Source organism: Xiphias gladius, chromosome 6, assembly GCF_016859285.1.
Source record: "Xiphias gladius isolate SHS-SW01 ecotype Sanya breed wild chromosome 6, ASM1685928v1, whole genome shotgun sequence".
Lineage (NCBI taxonomy): Eukaryota > Metazoa > Chordata > Actinopteri > Istiophoriformes > Xiphiidae > Xiphias > Xiphias gladius.
The window spans coordinates 14531219-14557451 of NC_053405.1; the positions used below are offsets into that span (position 1 = coordinate 14531219).

At 38.5% G+C, this 26233-nt stretch overlaps 1 protein-coding gene across 2 annotated transcripts in view; it reads right to left on the reverse strand.

Annotated features, from left to right (window-relative positions):
- The window catches only part of negr1 (neuronal growth regulator 1), a 135937-nt gene extending 121101 nt beyond the window's left edge, over window positions 1-14836 (reverse strand). For both annotated transcript variants that reach the window (XM_040129654.1, XM_040129657.1), the window contains exon 1: window positions 14445-14836. In XM_040129654.1, the coding sequence (XP_039985588.1) occupies window positions 14445-14614 (170 nt within the window). In that variant the 5' untranslated portion in view covers window positions 14615-14836. The remainder of the gene's footprint in view (window positions 1-14444) is intronic.
- Window positions 14837-26233: the final 11397 nt, after the last annotated feature.

Sequence of the window (26233 nt, forward strand, 5' to 3'; positions counted from 1 at the left end):
TATTGATCACATACTGTCACATGCCACACTTTATGGCATTGATGCCACTCCAGATATCCACAGACTGTAGGTGGCTAGCTGCTTCTGGCTATCTTGTTGTGAATTTAACGGTTGCATCTGGGAGCGAGACCGACTGAAAAACAATTCTGCATACTGATCAGCGCTCTCGGTTTGTCCTTGGTATCGAGGTATCAAAGCCAATGCAGTCAACTGAATAGTGTGGAGATTCTACTTTGTTCAGTCTGTCCCTACCTGCTGGGTATAGTAGCTAATGCTAGCTGGTCTGTAGATATAAGGAAAATACTGCCCTGAACTCATGCCAAAATGAATGTGATTAAGACAGCTGATATCCTAAGTCTAAATGCATCTTCACTCATACATTTGGTCCTTCACTGCTCAGAGCATGTTCTTTTCTGTTGAATAGCCCTTAGACTCTTTATTTATATGATTTATTAAACTACAATATGTCATTTATCCCCAACACTTACACATTTTGTTTGCAACTCTTGTACAGTGCTCTGTAGGTTGTATCATTTCACTGTCATTAAATTAATTTCCATCCATGTACTTAATTTGTTCATTATAGATTCACTTTCCCTGATAATTTATAATTTCCATGTAAAAATCTGGCTAATTTTACTTGTATCCCGGTTTATTTTGCATTGTAATAATGATGACACACATGTTAAAATGTGAACAACTCTTTGTGTGTCATAAAAATACCTCATAAGTGTTGATATCACCAGAACTTTAAATTTCTGTCAGTCAAGGTCAATATCCTTGTGATGTATTGGGTACAAGCAAGGAAAATTTGGTTCTGCTTCACTATAAACTTCTGATTGTAGAGCTTCTTTCTTACAATGATTTGCATTATACACCATGAAAATATTTCCTTATCACCGGAATCCATAAGATTCTCTTCTCCCGCAGCCCCTCTTAAAATTAAATCAACTATTTCTGCTCCCTCAAGGTGAATTTTTTTTGTTCCCAAGGTAGAAATACCCAGCTCATACTGTAGAGTGGAAATCATAAAAATCAGTTGCAGCCACAGAGACTGTAAACTTAACAATCTCTGAATGGCCACATTGGCCTGTCACAGAGAATATGGCTGTTTTTCAGGTGTTTGTTTTACATGTCAACACATCTGATGGGAAAATTGGAAAACAAGCCAAAATTTATTGTGAAAGCAGTGATTTCCAGGAGTGCAACTGTTTCAAGAACCACCTCCCACCCCTGCATTTTTGTGTTATGGAACATTGGCATCAGCATTAACACAACATAATAAAGCATCTGGCTCAGATATTCCCTTAAGTGAGCCAATACACGCCACTGAAGTCATTCAGCACAGCACCTGTTCCCAAATGCAGCCCTGCCTGTGATGGCAGATATGGAACACAACAGTGAGAATCAACCTAACAAAAACTGCACTGCATTTTTTTTTCTTTTGAACTTGTTAAATGGCCCTGAGGTGGCCATGAAAACAAAGATGACAGGATTATCCTCTCCAGGCTTTGAAAAGACTACCCATTAGCAACTGCACTGGCAAAAAACGAGGGTGAAAATTCTGAAATGAAAGCGACACTCTCACAGCGGAGAGAGGAAGGCAGCGGGGGCATTGTGTTGGAATCAAAGACAGTGCCTGGATTGAGGTTTGCGGCAGAAAGACAAGGCCCACACACTTTCACTGAAGACAACAGGATGTTTTAGAGATTCCAGAAAATACTGCAGAAGCTGGAGACTGATTGGCTGTGTCAGAAAAGTACTATTGTGGCACCTGACTGTGTCTCACACAATATAGTAAGAAAAAGTGTGTGTGTCAGCATGCACATTTTTACATGACAGAGGTATGGTAGCTACATACACTATATTATCTACCAATACATTTCATTTGTAGCTCCCAGGGCTGGATGCTAATTAGCTTGGAGCTGTAATCCCCCTTTTAATAATGCTAACTTGGTATAATAAAGAGGGGAACAGAGCCAGACTTCACTACACAGAACCTAGGTGAGGTTAATTTCATGTTCTGTAAAGCTTGCATGTACATTTGATGGAGTTTAAGAAGACAGTTAAAATATCACCTGAGGGAAATAATTGCCTTTTCCTTATCCAAGAGCTCCTGAATTAAATTGAAGCACATACAGTTTGGCTTTGAGACACCAGTAGACGAGCAGTGTAGCTCCTTCTTCTGTTTAGAAACTGGGCTAAAGTCTGTTTGTACACATAAAGACATTTAAGCAAACAAAGCCATGTGTCTTACTAAATGTTGATCAATCAGACCATGAAGTATGATGTAGGCCACAGCACCTCTTTGCCAAGAGTGGTATGAATGACTTGAGGAAACATAACTTGAGGCAGTAAATACACTTAGTGAAAAGCACAATTACCATTCTTATTGGAGGGTAAATATTGCATTACCACAAGGCTGGATGATTCTGTGGAAACACACAAATGGTGATACCAAAATTCACTGTAAAGGAAAGCCCCATCATTAATTGGGTTATCATTATATATAGAAATTAAAATTTTGTTGTTGTTTTTTTCAAATTAAAAAGCCATAGGAGCTTAGTTGCATAAAAAGCTTTCTCATTTTAATTTCTTTTTAAGAAATCACTATTGGTTATTTCTAGGGGTGGGAATCTTTTCAATTTGATTTGATTCTGAATATTGGTGTCGGAATTGATACTCGAATCAAAAAGATTCGTGATTCAATAAAAAGGAAAGGGGAGCGATACATTTTGGCTTTTACTCCAGTGCGCTGTGTGCCAAACCACTGTTTTCTGTCCTTTGCCCACTGAGCTGTAAATGAAACATAACTGACGGTTAAGCTAACTGGTTTTGATAAGGGTCATCGAAAGGTCGTGAGAGTACAAAGCTTTTTTATTTAAGTTAACTTCATTAACTTGGAGGCATCTTAGAGTCTACTGTCTCTATTAAATAATGAAATGAAAGTGTAATTTACTGACCAACATCGCTGGTTAAGTGTTTCTGTAAAAACAGAAGTTGATGTGTGTGTTGTGGAATAGAGGGAGGAAAAGGAAAAAAAGTGGAGCACTCTGCTGTGTTGTTGTTAAATGTTATCTGTCCAACAATGTGGAGTTCAGTTATTTTCTTCGTCCCACCAGAGTTGGTGGACATTTTGTAAAGTGTGTTTGTTGGTCAGCTGGCCTAGTTTGTTAATGCTGGAGTTCTGTTCTCCACTAACATTAGTCTGTAGGTGAGGTAGTATGAAGTATTCCAAAAATAATTATCTTTTGTCTTGCAAGGCTAATTATTGAGTCCTGACATCTAAGATGTGCCCAAACACTTCTTTGAAGATGAACTACAAGATTACACTAGTATGTGCATGCCATACATCGTCCAGGTGCTGCACTGTGCCCTCGCAGTTGACTGACCTCTATGTATACCCCTTACTCCTTAGTACTTCGTAGCAACAAAAATCTACTCCTGAGCTGCAGTTTTTTTTTTAAATGCAACATAACATTTTCTATCACTGCTTCAAAATGAAAGTTTTCACCAGCCAAAAATTGCAGTATAAGGATTTTATTGTCAAGCAACTAAATCTTCCTGTTGCCTTAGTAATCAGAATTAGCATCTACTAAGTCCTTGGTGTATGCAAATAGCTCATCAATGTATGAGCATTTTTCTTGCCATTTTGTCAACAGGTAAGTTTTTAAGTTTGATAAAAGAAGAAATAGCCACGGCGAGCTGATAACATGAAGAGGTGCATGCGACAGGCAGACAGCAAACCTCCAACACATTGCCAACAGCATTCAACGAAAAGCCTTCAAAACATATCAACATCATTGACTCTGATCATAGTTAGATTTTGTACTTATTTTATGCCAACAAAATTAACCACAGGAATAAGAGTAAAAAGCTTTTGTCAGTTGAATTTCCACAGAAGGAGAACTTCTACAGCAGATATAAATAAAATGATTCATAAATTTGTTGTAGAAAACGTGGTGGCTGAGAGAGATGAGGACAAAAATCGGACCTCAGTGTTTACTTTGTTAGCATGCAGGTCCCACTAACATCAGCCATAATAGAAAAGAGAGTAGACCTGCAGGCAGGTATTATCAGGGTCCAAGAACCCCGCACAATTCGCACCCCGGCAGTCAATCCAGGTGATGCAAGTCGGATGTGAAGGCCCACGGGGGCAATGTAAGTCTCAGGTAGAGAGCAGCACAGAGATTGGAAAACATTTCACCAAGGCTTGGAATGTTTCAGAGGGGTATTCCAGTGGGGTATTTCAGACGGCGTGGTTAATCTAGCATACTATAAACCTTGGAATTGGGGTTGAGTGAACCTATTGCAACATACCCCAAGTTCTATGTAGAATTATGACATAATTTCCTTTGTATGAGCGAGGCAAAGTGTCAAGCAGATCACACTTACAGCTTAAGAGTAGTTTTGCAAAAATTGTTTTAGCATATTTCATTATTTTGCTACAAAAGTGCCACCTAGTGGCTGGTGCGCTCATCTTTCAAAGAGCCTCAGTAGGGCATGATTAACCAGTGTACCATGTTTTGTGTTAATAGGAGCGATTGTTGCCAAGATATACAACACTTCCTGTTTTGACTGCAACCTGAGGGAAGTTGTTCCTTTATAACTATTATGAATTATCAAAATTCTTTTAATAACTTTTGATCATGAGAGTCTATAGATTCACAAGTTTCACACAGATCAGACTCACAGCCTGCAAAACTTTGAAAAAGTAAGTTTCGCATATTCTGCAATTTAGCGAAAACAAAATTATAGGCAGAAATGAGCATGACCTATAATCAGGAGATTCAGCTAAATTCATGGAACACGTGGATATAACATTTTTTAATGTGCGATGTACAATGAGGGAGTTACTCGTCAAAACGCACTTTGGCGTACGACATGTGCACCATTTCTATACCTCCCCTGAAAATTTAATGTACATAACTTTTGCAGCATATGCTGCCGTACCACTTTTACGCATGGAAGAAGAAAAATTAATAATTAAAAATAAAAACCTGAGTGATTACAATAGGGTTCCTAGCACAGGCTGTAATGGGAGCCATGCTGCTTTGCATGCGTGGCTGACTTTTTTGACATTTTGCTAGTGTATTTGTAACTTGTAATCCTGACAAGTGGTCACGTGGCGCTGTTCCAGTGTCAGCACTAGTAACATTAGATGAAAGCTGTGAGACACAAAACTATCACTAGCATTAACTATCCTGTTTGTTGAATGTTGATGCATAGTAAATAATGTTGGATTACTATTTCTTATTTCATGGGCTATTTTGGATTTTTGTGGTAATGCATATATAATAATAACAATAATAAGCCACAGCATTTGAATACTGATTTGGACGTCGATTACCATGACAATGGTAGAAGTTTGGAAGCTTTGGGGCAGTCGAGTGAGCCCTAGAGTAGACCAAATACTACAGACAGAACAAACAAAGTGCTGCGAGTACAAGGCACCTCATCCATTACTAGGTAGTAACTGATCGCTACTAGATTTGAATTGGTTTCTCACCTTTAGATGCAAATAAGGAACAGATAGTTGCAGAGAGAAAGAGAGAGATACTGTAGATAAAGATGTGGTGAAAGAGAAAGAGAGAGCCAGATGGAGACAGAGAAGTATGGAGAAATCAAAGTCCCATTAGGAAAAGCAAGTCTAAGTCTAAAATTAAATTATACTTATGAGTGGCAGTCTCACAGATCAGTTGATGAATTCGCTGTTTAACATTAGCACAGATTGAGTCAAAGCTTGACAGTCTATTAATGTCAAAGTTTTTTTCTATGATTAGATTAAATCATCTATCTTTCTTTCAGAAACTGTGCGTTCTGTTGTGGCTAAAATTAAATTAAAACAATTTAAATGAATAACAGAATCCTTTCATAACAGCTAGTTTAACCAGGTCCTGAATACACATTACTGCTTAACATACTATTTTACAATGGAGGTCGGAGGCCGTTACAATAACAGCACTAACCTTTGTGACTAATGATTGTGCTATGTTTTCCCATAATAAGTCAAGTGCTGAGGGGACTGTTTTAAATTCTACTTCAGAACACCAGACGTTGTTCTGTTTAACTGGATTATTCTACAGTAACAAACCATTTGTGCCATTTCTGCAATAGCAAAGAGTTAATACACTGTCATGAATGTACAATAAAGCTTTAGGCATCAAATAGGGGCATTTGTCATGGCTGCCTTTCATCAGCCACAAAGTTAACTGAAAAATTTTTCAGTAAACTATGCTTCAGTATTTAATCCTCACTGCAACGCCATATGGTATATTAGACCTACATTTACAGTGCATAACTTTGGACAATATTAATGAATCTCTCTCACAAATGAGACTTTTATTAATCTTTGTGCAGCATGACACTTCTGTTACCTTAACTCTTGACCCCACTGGAAACAAAAGGTAGCTTTATTCTCAGCGATACTGATTTGCTCTACTGCTTCTTTATCCATTTACTAATAATTACCAATGCAGACTCTCCAATTACTCGGCTCCAACACACATTTACAGATGACAGAGAGTGAGAGATACAGAAAAAAAAAAAACCTGCTCAGAGCGACTCCAATTAAAATTCTTTAGCTATGCCAACATAAAACCAAACAACTTATAACAATACATACTTCCTTTAGCCGCTGGAGCTCCTAATCAGTTGTGAGACCAGCCATCGTGAATATACTGTATGAGTGAGCTAATTGTAGTGCTAAAAAAGAGATTACAGTCAATATTTCTTTTTTAATTTGGAGAATTTCATTGATTGATGGTTGAAAACACTGAGAATATAATTATAAAGATGTTAGAGTAGTGAAAAATAAGTGTGTCTCATAAGACATGCTGATTATGTCTATTCCATTACTTTTCCAGAAAAGTAATGGAAATAAGTATAAGTTTGAAGGTTCAACGTGTAGTGGACAGCAATGTAAGCCAGCTTTTCTGTTCCTAACCTTGAAATCATGGTTCCCTGGAATGAAATTCATGCTTCTCCAATAGTAGGGTCTATGTAAAAGGGTGTGTGTAATCCCAAGATACAACACTAATGTTGAATTTTGTTAAAGGACAAGAAGACACCCTCTACAAGAGCTGAAATCCCTCTGGATTGTTTTAATTCACTGAAGGGCATCGCTGAGATAACCATGTGTCAACACTTCTAATTTATTATTCCCATAGGATCAAACTAATGTTTACCTGTGGTCTCTCCAGCCTCAACCCATGCTCACAAAGATCTTGCATTGAAGATAATAACATCAACCACTATCCAGAGGGAATATCTCCCATGATGATTCAGTTTCACGTATGCAGCTAAAACTCATTGGGAGTAGCTTTAAAACCATAAGAAACAGATAGTCAGTCTGTTTCTTGGATATTAGTCGGTTAAACTATTAGTAACATTTTATTAATGTACAACACTGGTTAACTGTTGCATCTAAGATGTTACGCAGCTGCCCGCCACTAACTGGGGATGCAGCCCCCGCAGATGGCAGTCCACCTCTCCTTACGCTAAAGCCTACATGTTCTAAACAAACAAGGTGGAAAGTGGAAAAGAAGATATCTCTTACAACCAGCGCACTTTGGCAAAATTTTGATCTAGAAAATTAAAATAAGGTTGTATGTAGGTTGTTTCAGAATAAACTGGCATTTAACTACTCAACAACAGCAATGCGTAACCACTTTCAGCACAAGAATGTGGATTTAACCTGCAAGGAAAGAAGGCTGCCGTTACTAGAAATGCTGGCGTTAGCCACACTAGGCAAATCAATATGACATGTAGCGTTTCCCATTGATTACCTCGAATGTAGTGGCTCGCCAGTCTAATTTTTCCTGCCACAGTTTCATAATGAACCGAAAATATTTTTACACTTTTCATAATAACATAAAAGAGAGACCTAACGTAATGTCTGGCGCTGTTGCTTGATTGTAGAGCTGTACGCAGTGCAGTGATTCGCTCAGCCACTCCCTCCTTGCCCAGCTCTCTCTCTCTGTCTCTCTCTCTCCCTCTCTCTCTCACAAACACATAGACAACGGACTGTGTATCACGGTTGAACTGGCCTGGTTGACTGTCCGGACGACCCAAATGCGCCCCACCCCCAACCTTGTCTAAATTTAAATTTCCTTTCCATTTGATCAACAGAGAAATTTGTTGTTAGGAGCATCCCTCATATATATACAGCCCTTATATATATACACAGATACATATACATATACACACACACACACACACACACACACACACACACACACACACACACACACACACACACACACATATATATACACACACACACACACATATATACACACACACACACACACACACACACACATATATACACACACATATACACACATCTACATATATATACACATATACATATATATACATAGATACATATATATATATATACACACACACACATATATATACACATATATACATATATACACATATACATACACATATACATACACACAGACACACACACACACATATATATATATATACACACACACACAAACACACACACACACACACACACACACACACACACACACACACACACACACACACACATATATATATATACGGAGATTTTTACTAATCATAAATGTCATCGCATGACAGCTTCATCTTCTCACTTGGACTGAACAAAGCTGAATTGCAGATATACACGCAGGAAATTTCACATTTCCCAGAAGCTTTCTAAAGGTTGAGGTGTTTTCCATGCTCAGCATACCAAGCAAAGTGTACCACCCCTGTGCCCGCACTCTTTGTTATAAAGCTTCACTATCACTCAGGCTTCAAACTCTGATGTCAGCAAGTTTTCTTCTATAACCTGCTGACATGAGAGGCATACACTTGCTGGTATATAACTTGGCTCAACCGAGGAGGCACAGATGAGATTACGAAATGTTGTCAGAGTAGCACAACTAATTATCATGAAACACAAGGAGATGCTAACTGATTGATTAAGGATTTTAATTGAAGGGGCTCTGAGGGATCATTTCAGGTCTCTGTAATGAATGACTGGAAGTTTTGGCATATGATTTGGAGCAGAAAAGGCTGCTGTACACTATTCAACATAAAAGCTGGTGAGAAGAAATAGAAACAGTGTTATTTCTGATGAAACCTACTGAAAATCAATGCACATGTCGATTTATCTGCTTAAATAGTCTACAAAAACTCCCAAGGCAAGTATTCACACTTATGTATAATCTACACATTTGTAAAAAGCAAGTGGACAAATCACAGCAAAATGCTCAATTTAAATTTTAAACTATTCCCTTGCCAATTTTTCAGTGATGTAAAAAAAAAAAAAGTCTCCCAGTAAAGTAGACTTGTTCTTCTGAAAAATTCTGTTTCAAGTAACTTCACTTGAAAATTGCCCATAAGATAACCTGTTATTGCCTCTCTACTCACTGTCTGTCAAGTTTAATTTTGAGGCCTTCAGCTTCCTCACAACACAAAAACACTCCTTTGTGATTCCTGTAGAATTATTGCAATTATGTGGATGCTCACAGCTGGGAAAGGGTAAAAGCATTTTCCACCACAAATCATTTTCCCTTTCCCCTATAATTGCAGTGATTATAAAAATATTAGAAAGATGCTTTAAAAGCTAGCATAACATCTATTTCCCTCGAAGGATTTACCTTGAGAAAGCATTTCCATTTAGGCTTTAATACAGCGGGGCACTAAATCACGTTAGTGCTAATTGAAATATATTAGAAATAGAAATGCTCAATTTTTAGAAAATATAATGGATTGATTAGCCTGGCAAATGATGACCATGAAGGCAATCCATTTGGAAATGGTTTACAGTATGCAAATCTGGTTTTTATTGTATGTTAGCGTCACTATATAGTTACAACATGAGGCTATAAAAATGGCATGTAACTAAAAAGCTCTGGCAGCATCCTAAAATTTGTTATGTACAGTAGGAAGCCAAAAAAAAGAGAGTTGCCTTATCTTCCAGCATAAGATTATATTTTCTGTATGTTCACATTAAAAAGACATGAGTGCACTTTTACACAAGTCTGACTGCATAACCTAGGCTAAACTGGTAATTTACAAAGACCATATGAATATCATGAGTAGTGTCCTTTTACATTGACTGGATATTTTTCACTTGAAACAACAGACTAAAAGGTTAATTTCTTATTATACCTTCTTATTATTTTTATTAAAATTGACTACAGGGTTTGTTTTAGATAACACTTATTTTCATAAAAAGCTTTGCAACTTTGTAAATTTTCATCTAAAAGAGATTAGGCTGCTTTCAGGAACGAGCTGAATGACAATTTAAAAAAAAAATCATGACAGGCTTTGAGTTTCAATTGGATACTGTGGAGGAGGTTAACTGGGGGTCTTAAAGCAGGCTGCCGTTATGAAAGCCTTCTTAGCCATTGCTCTAGCTTGTCACCTTGTCAGCTGATTTCCATCTGTACCAAAGCACATCTATTACAAATGGATGCCAGAGTAATGAATCTGATGAATACTTTAGTATAGCCAGCTTTCCTTGGGCAACAGGAGATAGGCCTCAATATGAGCAATATGCCTGTTTTCTACAGTTAAAAAGGAAAAGTCAGATTTTTTGACATAAGACGGTATGAGTTTTTCACCATTAGTAATATCTGTACATGGATACCTCCAGGAAGACCCTCCCCAACAACAACCCCACCTCAACGCCCATTGTTTTGCACCATGATAGTGTCTATTCACCAGGCAAAAAAATGAGGTCAAATGACGTGCCTAACACTTGATCCTGAGTGGAGACCATAATGAGCATAAGGACTGTGAAAGAGAGCAACATTGTGCTGACAGTAACTGATAATTTAAACATGTGGTGCAGCAAACAGATGAGAGGATTTTGGCATTTAATTAACAGTGACAGATTCAGATGTGCCCCCAGATGTGTCATAAGAGGTAAACCAGGTTTTCTCCTAAAATAAGTGCATGCAACTGCAGATCTCTGGCAGCTAACTGACATATTCAGAGCCCACAATATCTGCTACATCTCCAACCAAGCTGTTGGAGATGAAGTAATCTCGCATTTACTTTTTAACAGAACTGGTTGTGGCCTAATTAAAAAAGTGCTGAAATGCAGAAAGTGGACAGGATGCTTCTCAGCTATGGATATGGTCTGTGTTACGGAGATAGTCAACAATTCCTCCTTTAAATTGTGTCCTGTGGAGTTTGAACAGTCATTTAATATTCCTCTGTTCTGTTTTACCAGCATCTGTGCTAGGGTTGGGGCACCAAGCCATTTAAGCTAGATGTTGTCTCTGGCACAAGTGCTTATAGTAAATGTCAAGACCTTTCAGAGCCATAATAATGACACAGTTGAGGAAAATGATACATGGCCCCATTTTCGTCCTGGATAAGGCTAGAAAACACAGCTCCAGCACAATCACGTAGAGCCAGAAAAGATTTTCATCACCTGGACTGTTGACATGAGGCAATGATTTTAGATTTATACGAATACCAGACTTTCAAACTAGTGACAGGTCAATTTTACACCATTACAGAGACTAAGGCCTATGGTGCAGACCTAAATAACAAACATAAGCTAGGATCATTGTCTTAGTCTTGCTGTGTACAGCCTTGCTCCTATTTATTTGCACTGTTCCTATTTTCTGCCTTTGCAGAATGTAAAATGTCAGTGTATCTAAATCTCACCACATCATACATATTTCACTGGGAAAATAGAAATACAGCCATTGATGGACAAAGCACAGAACTCCAAGATAAAAAAAATAAAACATACTGCAAGAATAGTACTGCAAATGGTAACTGCATGGTAGCAGCCCTTTGCTCAAGATTTCAGTCTGCTCGGACTAAATTTACAGACACTGCTTATCCATGTGGAAGAGGCTGCCACTGATACCGTGTGTTTCCTGACAACATAGGGAACTGCCTTTTCACCTTGCTGTTCCCCTTAAATTCATAGCCAGATGAGTCATTTACTGGTAAGAGTCAAAGTTTACTCAACTGAATCCAAATAACAAGGAACCTGTAACAGGACAGGGACTATAAGGGATGTGAAGCTCCTCTAAACAGTGTGCTCCCTATGGAACCTCACAGATTTCCAGTATGTAAAAAAAATGTAGCATACAGTATGTGCACAACCTGAACATACCCATGTAAGACACTTTAAGCAGTGGCACAACTCATTTACAATACAAGGGCCTTTTGTTAGAGGCTGAAAATGGCTGAGCTTTTAGGTAATCCAACAAGATTAAAAGGGTGATGATACACATGTGAACCATTCTTCATCTTCAAGAAGCTCAAATCATTTAATTGACCTGGACCCACTGTCCAACATGAATCAAGGCAGCAATAATGCAGCGCTAAGAATTGAAGAGGTAGGGGAAATGAACATATGAGTGCAGACGCATCTCTCGGAAGCTACTCCATAATTCAAATTCAGTGACTAATTGCGTGCAACTAGGTTTGTCAGTATTTGAGAATGCCCACATTTTTTAGCCAGCAATTATCTTTGGGGCACAGCAAAATTGCCCTCTAATAGTCAGGGGTCCTGACAACAATGAAGCTCAACAAATAGGCGCTGTTTTCTGCACTTAAAAGAAATGGTTCATGCTTTGATGCCTGGTTCTCAAAACCAATGAAAAATACAGAAAGGAGGAAAACAGATAGAGCCATGGTTGCTTGTGGTTTGAGAAAATGACTCTGCCAAGACAGAGTAGGCCTTTGTCATCATTTTGGTGATGAAAGTGTTTAGCAGTTAGATGCAAAGCAGAGAAGCAAGTAGAGTTGTTTAAGAGGTTTACAATCTCTATTAGGGTCAACAGGTCCATTTCCTAGATTTCTAGATGGCATGGAGTGAGGTGATGACCCACTTGTGGAGAGTGTTGCCTTATTCAGGAGGTTGAAGGCAACTTGTTTATTAAGCTGATTCATAGCACAGGGATAATCTCTGGTCCAAAAAACCATCAGCTTCTGCCAGTGATCACAGCCACACAGGGAATTAGACACTCTGTCTAAAGAGACAGTCAGAGGTGTAAATCTCTTTGACGGGACGGCCCTTGGGCATGGAGGGAACATGGTAAAAATAGTGAGTACCCCTCAGCTGCTGTCAAGGTAATTCTGTGATGAGCACCAATACATCCTCATAATAAGACACCCATCTCCATACAGCCACTGATGATGACCTTATGTCACAGAAACAATTCAGCTCTTCGACAATAAAGTATGAAACAATGACTAAATGCCAAGCTTAGTGGAACTTTCGACAGTTAGCTGCTCTGTATTCAGGTCCACACCCAGCATCTCTCAGAGTCAACATCCACAGAATTCATATTGAAATAGGGCATGCCTGCCCCTTCAGCCTTTTTCTCAGAGCCATCAAAACGGATATTTGATATTTTACTATATTTGATATTGATACTATAACAAGATATTATCAGAGTCCTCCAAAGATTTTGCATTTTTTCTCTCCTGTGTTTTGTGTACATCGAAGAGTTCTGAATTTTATGAAACCACACAGATTTGTGTAATTGAGATTACAAGATTAAGATTTTAGTCTGTCTAAAACTTCTGCATTGAATCATCTTTTTATCTTTTAGTTAAACTATAGGCTATTTTGGGGGGCACTATTTTGATGATGTTTTGGATTTTATGCTGAAATAAAGAATATAATGTTGATGGCACAAACTGCTTAGTGCACTGGTCCAAACCACGCCCATGCCAGTTATTTTAGTCCTTAATGGGCAGCTACCTGTGCAGCAGGCATCGTAGCCTACGTGATGGAGGGAGGATGGGGGAGATATTGCAATAACTCGGTTGCTGATCAACAGCGACCACACATACACGCTTCTGCTTCGTTTTGAAACTGCGACATCACATTGTGCATACAGCAAAATTTGACGAACAGCACTCAAAATAGCACGTATAGCTCTATTTTAATCATATATGTTATTGAGCTCCTTGCTTAGCACCCATGGCGTTTGCAAGGGTGAGAATCAACGAACATAATGTAATCAAATTACATAAGCGATTGGCTGGGGTAGGCTAATGTGGTAACTCCGGCGATACCGTCCCATTTACGAGGAGCTATTAAATCAAACACAACCAAAAATAACATATCTGTTGGCCGATGAACTCAAAGGGGAAAGTATCTTAGAAAACTTTGCTGTTTCCTGTCGAGCTACACTTTTCACAAGAGCAGCGTCCTTCGTAGCGGCCGCTGCACTGACCTCCCCCCTGTCAGGCGAAGACGAGGACGGGATGGAGGGAAAAATGACCTATTGTGTGTTTACCGCAGGCGCTGAATTACATCCCCCCCTACGTCTAAAGTAGTAAACAGACATCTTTAAAACGATGAACTGGTGGTAAAGAGTGTGTGCGGTCGAGTCTTCAGCTTCGGAGAACTCCCGACAGGGAGTGAGAGTGTGAGCGGGAGAAAGTGAAGTTGTGTTAGCCTGTTTTACCTCAGTAGAGCCGTGTCGCCTTGCCTGCTGACCACACTTTCAACCGAGGAATAGTCCAGAGTTTGTCCGGCGGGCAAACAGGACGGCAGAAAGCAGCACAGGCTGAGAATTATCGCAGTAAGCCACTGACCAGAGACACAAGCATCCTGCACCGCAATCATTATGTCCATCGCAGCTGTATATTGTTGTCCCTTTTCCCAAGTCTTCGTGATGCTAAAAACACGGGGGTTAGCCTAAAAAAAAAATTGAAAACCTTGACGAGAACGACGCTTTATTTCCACACTTTTCCTCCTCGGAGCCCCGTAAAGAAATGGTCCGCCGTATAGTTTCCCAGGTTCGTTCTGCTGGATGTGGAGCCCACTGCTGTGCGGGGAGGTGTACTCTCCAGTGGCTTGCACACCATCTAGTGAGGAAATGCGATGTAAAATGGGAGCAGACCTAGAAGCAGACAACCCCCAGGCTCTGATCCTGTTGCCATGCGGCCGTTTCCCGGGCAACCCGTTCCCAGTGGCTCGTGATGGAGCAGTAAAACCGGTAGGTATTGATACAACCCAGGAGCAATTAAATATATCGACTGGAGAACCAGCCCCTATTTAATCGACATAAGGAAATGAGCAATCTGAGCACTGATGGTTACGCGGGTGTATCCCGCAAGAAAACTCCGGGAAAGATTTTAGTCTCATACTATATAGACATCAGAGACAACTCATATACAAAGGTAGCATCGTTTCATATCGTCACTTACGCATGTAAAGATATATGTAATTTTATTTAAAAAAAGAAAAAGAAAAAAAGAAACACGTTCAGAAAAATCCACAAAATACGATGAAGACATAAGTCTCCTTTGGGAGCTCTGAGGGATATTTTATATTGTTTCATTAAGGGAAGTAAACTGCAATAAGCATGTGGGAGCGCTCTCTCTCCCTCTCTCAGACACACAGGGGACTTACAAAGTTTGTTTTAGCGCAGTAGCCCCCTTCATTATGCTGCTCTAAGCCTTTTGACTTAGCCTACATACAGTAATACTTCACAGTCTGCACAGCCGTAGCCATGGAAATGACATACATTTCTCTGAGGTGACAGTTTGGCGTGGTGCCACTGAGTTACTGCGGATGGCACATGGCTTGCCATGAACACAACATTAGCAAAATCCAAAATATCCCAATGGATATTTCATAGAATAGCAACAAAAAAAACATTAAACCAAGCAGTCAGCTTTTGTCATCATTTCAGAAAACATGTGCTTAGAAATATTGCAGATTTTAATTCTAATTTGGTGATTAGTATTCAAGTAAAGTTTTTAAGTAACAGCTGTTACTCAGTGTAAGTATTCCTTATTGTTATGTTTCATCCATGCAGCCATTATTGTTTCAGTGTTTTTATTTGCTGTTTTATTGCTGATTTTATTTTCTAGTTCTGAGTTTATATCCTACATATAATGTACTCTATTCTTTTTCTTCTGAATCCTATAAAACACGTTCCCTTGCTGAATTGCTATACTGTTTTTATTCATTTCCCCAAGGGGGCTCAATACAGTTTCATGATATCTTATCTTAAAATCGTATCTCACAGACCACAGAGCCAAGATCGCAGTCTTTGATGTTATCAAGATGCACTGTCTGGAGCTGCTCCATTGAAATTAGATGGGGTGACTGTGAACACTTGAAAGGTTTGCTTCAGTTTTTACACCGATACAAGCTTTATACTATTTCCTTGCCTTTTGTTTAAAATCAAGAAAGCAGCCTTGATCTTCCATAAAATCATTCTGGGTTCTGTGAGAGCTCCCTTTTCATCTTTGGTTATTATCTACCTGAGGAGATAAATTGTTTTGTCACAGTGGTAAGGGAGAGTAGGACTTGGGACACGTTTCTATTTGCGGGGCTAGCTGCGATAGAGAGCCAGAAAACTGGTTTCCAGAGGTGACAAGGGACATTTAGCCGTGTTGGAAATGAGTCAACAACCAATGTTCCATGACAAGCAGCATTAAAGGGGGGGAGTGAAAAGTTCATCTTGTCACAAACACATTTCTAATTTGCATAACTGAAGCTCCCTCTACTGTTAATAACTGTGATAATACCATCAAGACAAATTCTTATACTGTGGTTTTGTGGCAGAGTGGTTCTTGGGCTGAAATAGGAAGATATTTTCCATCATTCTCTTGTCAGTCACAACGTTGATTTTTTTTTTTTTTTTTTAATTTTCTCTGAGCCCTTCAAATTACCTCAGAAAATGTACCTTCCCATGCATGAAAGCTATAATTACAATGACGCAATTTAGTGTTAGTGCACTGTGCAGAGGGGGGAGAAGAGTGGCAGCCTTTAATATTCAACTCATAATAACCTCAGGAATTATGAACAAGATGACAGAGATCAGGCATTGGAATATCACGACATCTGAGCTGTTTTGAGTAATGGATACCTCAAACGTTTCTTAAGAGTTTTTCATTACCAGCCATCTTTTTTATAATCAGAGTGAAATCAATGCAAGCGATTGGCTTTAATGGTGAGTGAATGACTTGACACATACAAAAAATTGACAAGTTTTCTCAGGACGACATGTTTCCCTGATAGATACAAATATATTCTATTTCAGCATCTTTATAAGTGTAGCCCAAGAAGAATGGACTTGTTTTTGTGTCTGTTGGACTGGTTATGGAGACTATCTGCAGCACTAAGACTGTGGTTATTGTCTTAATTGTATGCTAATAATGCAGCAGAAAACACCGAAGCATATGCTGCCTTATTTCTGTTCTGAGTAAATGATGAACCCGAACTAAAAAGCCTCAGCAAAGAACCTTTATTGCTTTTTTGCAATCTTATTGCATGTTGTCACACTATTTTGTTCAGATACATTTGGCTTTGCACACACTACCAACCTCAGTTTATGGGCCTAATTTAACAGGAGTAATGCAACGTATTGAAAGCTATTGTTTCCTGAAGTAGTTAAGTGCATGGTCATTTTTCTGTAATAGTGATTTGCTTGGCTGTTATGATAATGGTTGACATCCAACAGGGAAGCGCGCCAATCAATCACAACAAACATTAAACACAAATGCTGAGTAGTTCTATTAAATACATCCCTGCAGCCTGGGTTCATAATAAGAAAGATCAATGAGGGAAAATGTAAAGATAATTGATCTCACATTCAAAGGATCCATGTTTTAATCCCAGATTTACTCTATGGAGGCTGTATTTTAATCAGTTAAATAATTATAATTCTTGATGTAGAACAACCTCTCAACTCCAGTTTTAAAATTTAAACAGTCTAATTTATTTTTTACATAGTAAATTTGCATTACTGGCTTGTGTAACTTTTAGTAAGATGATATTATACATTAAAATACTGTATATAGTCTCTGTAAATTCGCTAACCAAATGAATTATTCATTCTCATTTTGTTTGACATCCTCTGGTTTTAGGCAGAAAAATCTTCATTTTTAGGTGGAAAACTTCTACACTTCTAGACCTCAACCAAATGTACAAAACGATAAATATCAACATGTCTTCACAGGAGTGAAACAGAGGGCGTTGAAACTCTTCTTATCAGCAGCTACTGCCGGTTATGAGGTTGCAGTGCAGTGAGTCTCTTCCTGCACCGATGCCTCTGAAAATAAAGGCAAAAGGCTCCAGGCCACATCAATTTAAAAGAAAAATTAAAATCGGTAGACATTGTCACACACGCAACAGACATTTCAATAACGGAGTATAAAGTGTTTTGAAGTGTAAAAATTCACCTGCAACACAAAGATGGTTTGATAAATGTTTGAGAGCAGGGTGTGGGATGGCTTCTAAGCCTCCTGGAAGCTGTTATACGTGATGTTAACCGAAGAGCAGAGAACTACAGTAAAATGTTTACTATATGTGTCCGCCTGCAAATTCAAAGACTATACCATCCCAGCTATATCATTCAGCTTTCCAAAGAGGCTGACCAGACTTTCCTGGAAGTACAAAACAAGAAAACCTAAATTCCCTTGCTTTTGCCCTGAGTTCTTCACAAAAGAAATTCCATTATGGTATAGTTCAGCAACTTTCACTTGTCTTCGCAGAGAGTAATGTATTACATTTCTCAAACTGTACCTTACTGTCAAAGTCCAAATGCACATTTATAACTTAGATATAGTGGACAAAACGAATTTTGAATGAACTATGGAGTTTGATATATGTAGCCCTCAAGCAGTGATTTATTTTGAGCCTTTTCTTTCTTTGCTTTTCCTGCACTGCTCAAGTGGGAAAAAACCTACAGCCCTCATGAGTCATAACTGATTTGTACTTTCAGACAGCACCTACCACATTTCATACATGGTGAACAGTTCAAAAAGCTCTCCTGAGTCATTAAATATAGCAAGAAACAGATCTTTTAGCCTCAAGAGTGGCATTTACAATGACCTCTCTCCAGGCTCTGCAGCACAGACAGACAAGCAAAATTAAAATTGTGAAAAGTTCATCTTTTCACAAAATATGTTGAGAATAGGCCACAATGAAACATTACTGACATCTTTTTCAGGACAAACTGTAGTTTGTTGTTAATTCTCATCACTTAAATGTGGAGCAGCTGTTTGAAACAGTTGAGTGCCCAGTTGGCAGGATGCAGAGTGGTCCGTGGTGTACCAAGTACGCTTTAGGCTACCTAATAATGAGACTCTGGGAACCAACAGCGGATGAAGCCACATATAAACCCTGCATAATACTAAACTGATAATTTACTGATCATAAGCAGTCAGATGTTTTATTTCTAAGAATACATTACAACAATTTGTACTTGTAATGTCACTAGTATTAAATATACAAAAATGACTTTATAATATACAACTGTAAGGCTGACTAACAGTAGGTCTATCAGAATGTTTTGTTTTGTTCTGTTTTTTTTTTTTTTTTTTTTTGCTGATAACAGATGTCTGCTACAGCTGGAAACAAGGTTGATGAGACTGGACTTGGGGTTTAGAAAAAACCCGCACAATGATCCATAATAGAAATAGAAAATGGAAATAGAATAACCTCTGTAGAGCTGACGGGCGCAGCAAAATTGGGTGGTAATTATGTTAGGGTTCGTCACTGCAAGCGACCCCTTTTACATTATTTATAGTCACTGATCCATTGTTATTGTGAAAAATGTTGATTAGCAGAATCTGACACAATGACTGGCAGGCAGAGTTCTTCCTAAAACATTTTTTATAATAAAAATATATTTTTTTGTCACTTTTACTCTTTGATAGACGCATATTTTTTTCTGTTGTTGTATTCCATCTAACTGAATTTATTTACTGTAGTGAACAATGTTCTTTGTTTGCATAGCAGTGTAAATCATCTAAGAACCCCACTGTGTGGGAAAGAAAGTGTAACGCTGCCTTCCTACTCCCTAGGTTTTCTTTTTTTATGTTTCCGCTCAAACACCAGCCACAGGCAAAGCAGCAGCTCCTGTTTGTTTTCTTTGATTGTGTGAGCTAGCATAGCAAAGCCCCCCTTCTCTGTAACACCGGATAAATGTTGAGCATCTGTGATTAAACATTTTGAACCGCCTTTTCTTCCAAGAAACCTTTTTAACGATATGTCAGAATAAAATCAGTTGCAATATTTCTTGTGCTGAATACTCAGATTTTAAAACAATGTGTACTTTTCATAAACTGATCTGACTCGCCAGTGGATTCTCAGAAGTTAAAACCACAAATTAAATGGATGTAAAGAAAGATTTAGCGCAGCTCTGGCGTTGCATCTCGTTTCATTATCAAGCCAGAACTGCAAATGACATTGTAATATTGCTTATGTTATGATATATCCCCTTTTTACTTGACTCTGCTCCTTGATTTCTGCCCTAATTATCCACCTCACTCGTTCTATCATGAAAATATGATTCATACAGTATGCCCTTCACTTAGAGGCTGCAGTAAGCTCTGCCAGTGAACTGTGTGTTGTCGTAAATCTTTGGTTGCTGATACGAGGTCAATTCAAAAGCCTAAATTAGTTAAAGCAACTTGTAAGACGCTGCAATGTACAGGACCTGGTCTGCTGGTTTGTGTCATTTCCTGATTAAAAAAAAGAAAATCTTTTAGTCGTCTATCAAGCTGCTTTGAGCTGAATGACTGGAGAGAAAATGACTCATACAGAGAGAAGTTTTAGCTGACCAATCACCTAGAAAGTACTTGTATTGGATGCTGCAGTATCACTGAATGGATGTTGCCCAACTATGGTGAGCACTTTTCAGACAACAAATGTGTTGGTGATTGTTTTACAAAAGCTATAACAACTTAGAGAATATTCTTTACTGTTATTCTGCTGCTAGTGCTGACAGGATAATCAGCCCTCCTTTGTATGGTGCCTTTCATGTTACCATTTTAGTTATAATCACAAGGAAGAAGGTCTTTTCAGGTACTATATTAATCCTCTAATTTAGAAGCATTGGGCATCTAATGAATAGTTTTAATTTTGCCAGCTATGTCTAGATTTCAGTCTTAGTCCTGAGATTAAAAATCCACGTTGGTCATATTTACTCAACCTCATCCTTTTTACTTTTAGTATATTTCTGGTTGCCTAGAAGTCTCTTTTTAATCATCAGAAGAGCAGTTGACATAATTGTTGTCAACATTTTAGTTTAGTCAAAAATCATGACTGAGCATTTTAGTCAACCTTCAGCAAACAGCTGTCAAATATTAAAATGAAATTAAGCCACAAAATGACAGGTTGCATGATTAAGTATGCAGCTTTGCGGAGAGGGTGTCTGGTCTGATGGTATTAATTGAACCAATACATCCAGACATATAAACAGATTTTCTAAAAATGTGTTTTCACTTTGTCCTTACAGCTTATTGAGTGTAGATTAATGGGCAACATTTTTTTCCAATTTCTTGCAATTTTTTTCCATTTGAATTTAAATCTGCAATACTTTCTGAAGCCACTGTATTCTTTGCCCGTATCACGCTTTCTGTAGTCACTTGGAGAATACAACAGACTAGCTCTTTGCTGGGCGTTTCCATGATGGAAGGTGCCACCCCTGGGTGTCTGCAAGAAGTCAGATGCTGGTTGTCAACACCTAACAATACTGGGCCAGAATCCATGTGTGACTAGAAAAAAAAAGCAGTCGCTTCAGCAAAAGCGAGCACAAACCCCATTTAATTCCAAACTTTATCCTTGTAATGCATCTTTTGTATGCATCATTCCTTAACGTTTCAGCTGAGAAAGGTACAGTATACAGTATGTGCACTGGATTTGATTGTCACTCACCACTTTTCGTTATCATCTCTATTTCGAATACATCCCTGACCTTGTCTGTGACCAAAACAGCAGTGTAACATCGCAATCGTCTTCTGCCGTGGGCTGCAGCAGAGGAGTCTTTGACTGGAGCATGTACAGCCTGGAGGCAATATTAATATTGCACCTAGCAACCCTAGCAGCAGTTGACTCTTTTATGGAGAAAACTTTGACTCAACAGGGTTTTCTTCTCTTCATTGCCATCTGGATAGCTCTGCTTTAATGTTTTGACTCATCCCAAACTCCTTGGTGCAGTCGTTGAAGAGTCAGCTGAGGAGAACACCTGTGGAATACGCCACTATACCTTCACTGAGACTGAAATTGTTGTCTCATTGTAACAAGAGGAAGGGAGTCTTTCAAAGGAAACTTGTTTGAAGACTGTCCCTAAAAAAAAAAAAAAAAAAAAATACCTTTTGGAGATGTTTGTTTAGAATTTCTTTGGGTTTCTTCCAAGGTAAATGTAGGCATCATGAAATTACTACCGAAATTCACCATGAGGAAACTTACATGCAAATCACAGCAGATAAGTAAATGCTCATACCAATTTAACCATTTTCCCGCACGAATCTTAACCTGCAAATGCCATAAATTTAAAAAAAACGCGGTTCTTATCTTGTTCGCTTCAAATATTACAAAAACATTTCTTCAGTTTATGTGTTTTAAATAACATCTTGTGCAACAAAATAGCTTAAATGTCACCAAACAAATTTAATTTGTTGGAAATTAATCTTAGCACCTGGATAGATTTGGCCTTTTAAGGTATTCCAAACAACAACCAAGGTTATTAAAGATCACTTAATCACTTAATATGTAGCCCTTTTTAAAGGGGTATCAGCTAAGGTTGAAACAGTTGTATTCAGCTCATGAATATCATTATTACATAGATTATTACAATGACGAGGACCAAATCTATAGTTTCCAAGCCATTAGAAAAAAAATAATATTAATGGTAGTAATAATGTCGATGGAAGTCAGCTTTATCTGTGAATATTTCAATGAAAAATGACAATGATAAGAGAAGCTATGTTTAAATACAGCATGTGCAGTGAGTGAAATGAGGGAGAGAAAATATTATCACCAACGGTGATTTTTCTCATTCAGACCAGACAGCAAAAGATAACTCTTGCATAATAGAGCTTAGGGTGAATCTATCTAATGTAGCATGTATGGTATTGAAATTCATATTTCTTAAAATAGATGTCATTTTATGTTAGATTGAGCTGATGACCGAAGCTCTATGTTTTCCAGTAGCTTTAACTAGATCTGAATTCTTGATGACTCTGACATGCAAATGTACACGTCTTCAAAACAAGTGCCCCTTGACTGGTTTCACAATTCACTCCGCCTTTTGGCTTCAGTCTCACCCCTTTGAATGTGGACCTCGAAAAATGCATTGGATACAGGGGGAGAGCGCCGAGCTGCAGTCCTATTGGGTACAAAAGCATGACCTTCACACCAGAAGACAGGAAGTTAATTTTACATCTCATTGAGAGTTCAGTTTTAGAGCTGTGTGGCTCCCCTGCAGACAGCTGTCATGGAAAACTGGGATCTTCATAGCAGGGTTTAATCTGTCTGACCTTCTGGCACAGAGAAATAGATTACCTACCACACCTCCAGAGCCTCCGCTCTAACTACCTGCATTGCCTTATGCATACCAAAAAGGACATCTGACTGGCTGCTCATTAGTGGCTTTATGTACATCATTAGAGGTATTTTGTATTTTATCAGTAAGAGGAACAATGAGGTCCATCTGTTTTCTTAAAAAACAAGTCCATTTGATTATTGGATGAGCTTGTGTGCATCTTAACAATTGCTAATCAAGTCAAAATAAGCAGAAGGACTCCTCTGTGTTCATCTGAAAAGGGGGTATGACTACACATGGTTGTTTACTGTGTGGGTTCGTCTCCTGCTCTTTCATACATTTCATCAGCAGAAAAGAGAGTTTTCCTCCCCAAAATTCCTTGGACAATTATGAATAAAATATCCAATTACAGGCACGAAATAATATTTCAGTGGATTACTACCAACAGCTTCTGCAAATAAATGTGAAAAAACAAGCAGATTTAATAAAAAAGGCTATAATTAAATAAAAAAGCTATCACCTTGTGTACCCAGAATGACAAAGGACCATCAACGTCCTACTCATTAACAGATGAATGAATGTTTAGGGGAATAAGGAAAGAACAAATGAATTGAATAAATAGCTCAGGAAACACTAATGCTTTGACTTCTTTTTTCTTGCCCACGAGAATCTCACAAATTCAACCTCAGGAGGACACTGGATGTGTCACATTTTACCTTGAATTGGCTAGATTGGAAGATTCAGCAAGAAATAATGAGAAGCGATATGCCAAAGCTTTGCCTGAGATGAAAAGCTTGAGGGTATCATGACTGCTCTAAAAAGTGCAGAGCAGACTCCCGTTTGGATGAGCCTTATATTCACGGCAAGCATATAAAATACAATTTATTTGACTGCCACCAGCCCCCATGTGTGCTTTATTGGAAGGCTGACCCTGACTTGACCAAAGACAAACAAAGCCACAGTATGTTGTTCACCCCTTGCATCTAAATACAAAGAGGAATGAAACAAGCCATTATAGTTTTATTCCTCCTATACAGCAAAACTTGTCTTTTTATACCCCGTGTGTTTACCCTTTTCTTGAGGGTGATATAATTCCTCAGGCCATTTTGCAGCAAAACTAAGCGAGCGATAGAACAGGGACATTGAAACACAACAACATGAATAACTTTCCCTACTGGAGAGATCCAAGCGACTGTGTTACCAGCTTTGCTCTGTGGTCACAAATGTAGTTTTCACGTTGTTTTGACTCTGGCAAAAGCTTGAGTTCCTCTTTCATTTCCCCACGGCTGTCAACCCCAGCAACCCTCAGCGGGATGGCGAGGATAGAGGTGAACGTGTCAGTGTGAAATGAAATGCTCTCTATCTCCTGTGAGAGGTCCCTGCTCTATGTGGCCCGCCAGTCAAGGAGAAATAATTTTGCGGGGTACAAGGATTTGTGAGGCAGCTTGTGTGAAAACATGGACATCTGATTGTGAGGTGAAATCATGTCAGCGCACTGAGAAGAGATTGGTGAAAACCTGTTCAAGTGTAGTTAGCTAATCGTTCAATCTGCCTTCGTGTGTGATTGTGCACCAGATTAGATCGGCAAACCTCGATCACTGATAGTAGATGAGGCCTATTCCATGAAGAATGTGACTGAGGCAACCTGTGTGGCATGCTCCTAAAATGAACATCAAGCTCCGTGAGAGGAGACGGTGAGATTTAATGAGGTTGTTAAATGACTGGAATCATTGCTCCTGGTGAAACTAACTTTAATTGCTTTCTTTTAGATCAGATATACCTAAACTCTCCTCACCTGATACTTGAAATATTCAAATTTAGAGCTTCAAGATATTTTTTATTCACTCATTCAAAATGTACCTGTTCTGGGGTCCTATCTAGTGTAACATGACACTAACACTGTCAGGGAAAGGGTTATTATTGTTACTGGGTTACTGTTGCAAACTTTACATTCTTGCACCTAAAGTTTGAGCAGATTATAAAGATGACAGTTGCAAATTAATTTTTTTATTTTTTTTTATTATTTGTTTTTTATTATTATTTAGCTATCTATTTAAGCTAATGTTAGGTTCATGAGTTGATTGAAAACATTATCTCTGACTTTTCAGTGTTTCCCACCTGACTTGTTTTTTAAAAAAGTACCCTAAAAGGGTCCTAAGTATATATATACTTGAGGGCTACATACATGGATATCAAGCCAAAAGACTGAGGCTAAAGTTTAATGTTCCAGGGAAACAAGGAAGCATCATTAACCAGTCTGTGATCCTTGTAGAAGACAGGGAAATAAAGATACATGGCGTTATATTGTATTGCATTGTAGAGTTGAACAGTCAGAGAATTATAATAATGATAAGGAAAATATTATTGTCATAATGTTATTTTTTAACGTAACCCCGGCTGGCTACTTGGCTTGTATACTGTTCCTCTGTTTCAAGCGGGGCTGCTGGAGTGTAACCTTGCTCCAATCCGATAAAGAGTGGGACAAGGCTGCTAACAATGTTTGTCTTGTGTCCTTTCTCTTCCCCCCCCCCCAACATAACCTGTAACTCCACAAAACAATGAAGTTAGTTAACGATGTGCCCTTTGGCCTTGGAAGTAATGCTCAGTTACTACTGTAGGTAGTAACTGCCAACGATAACCGCTTACTTTGGAGCAGATAAACACATCGTTTATTCCAGTTCTTACACTTTGAATCATGTGTTGTTGGTTTTGTCAAGGTTTAAAAAAAAAAAGACTACGCTTTCTAACTCTTTAAATGCTGAGGAATATTCTTACTAAAGCCCCATACACACTAAAGCTTGTGGAGAAATCTGAAGCTGTCATGCATACTTATGTTTGCTAAGCCATGATTGTACAATTGCTTTCTGAGGAAGGGATTTAGTGAAAAGTTCATTCTCTCCGGGACACAATTGTTAAAACTGAATGTGCTTTTTCTTGTTTGGCATCAATTGATCCCATCAGATGAC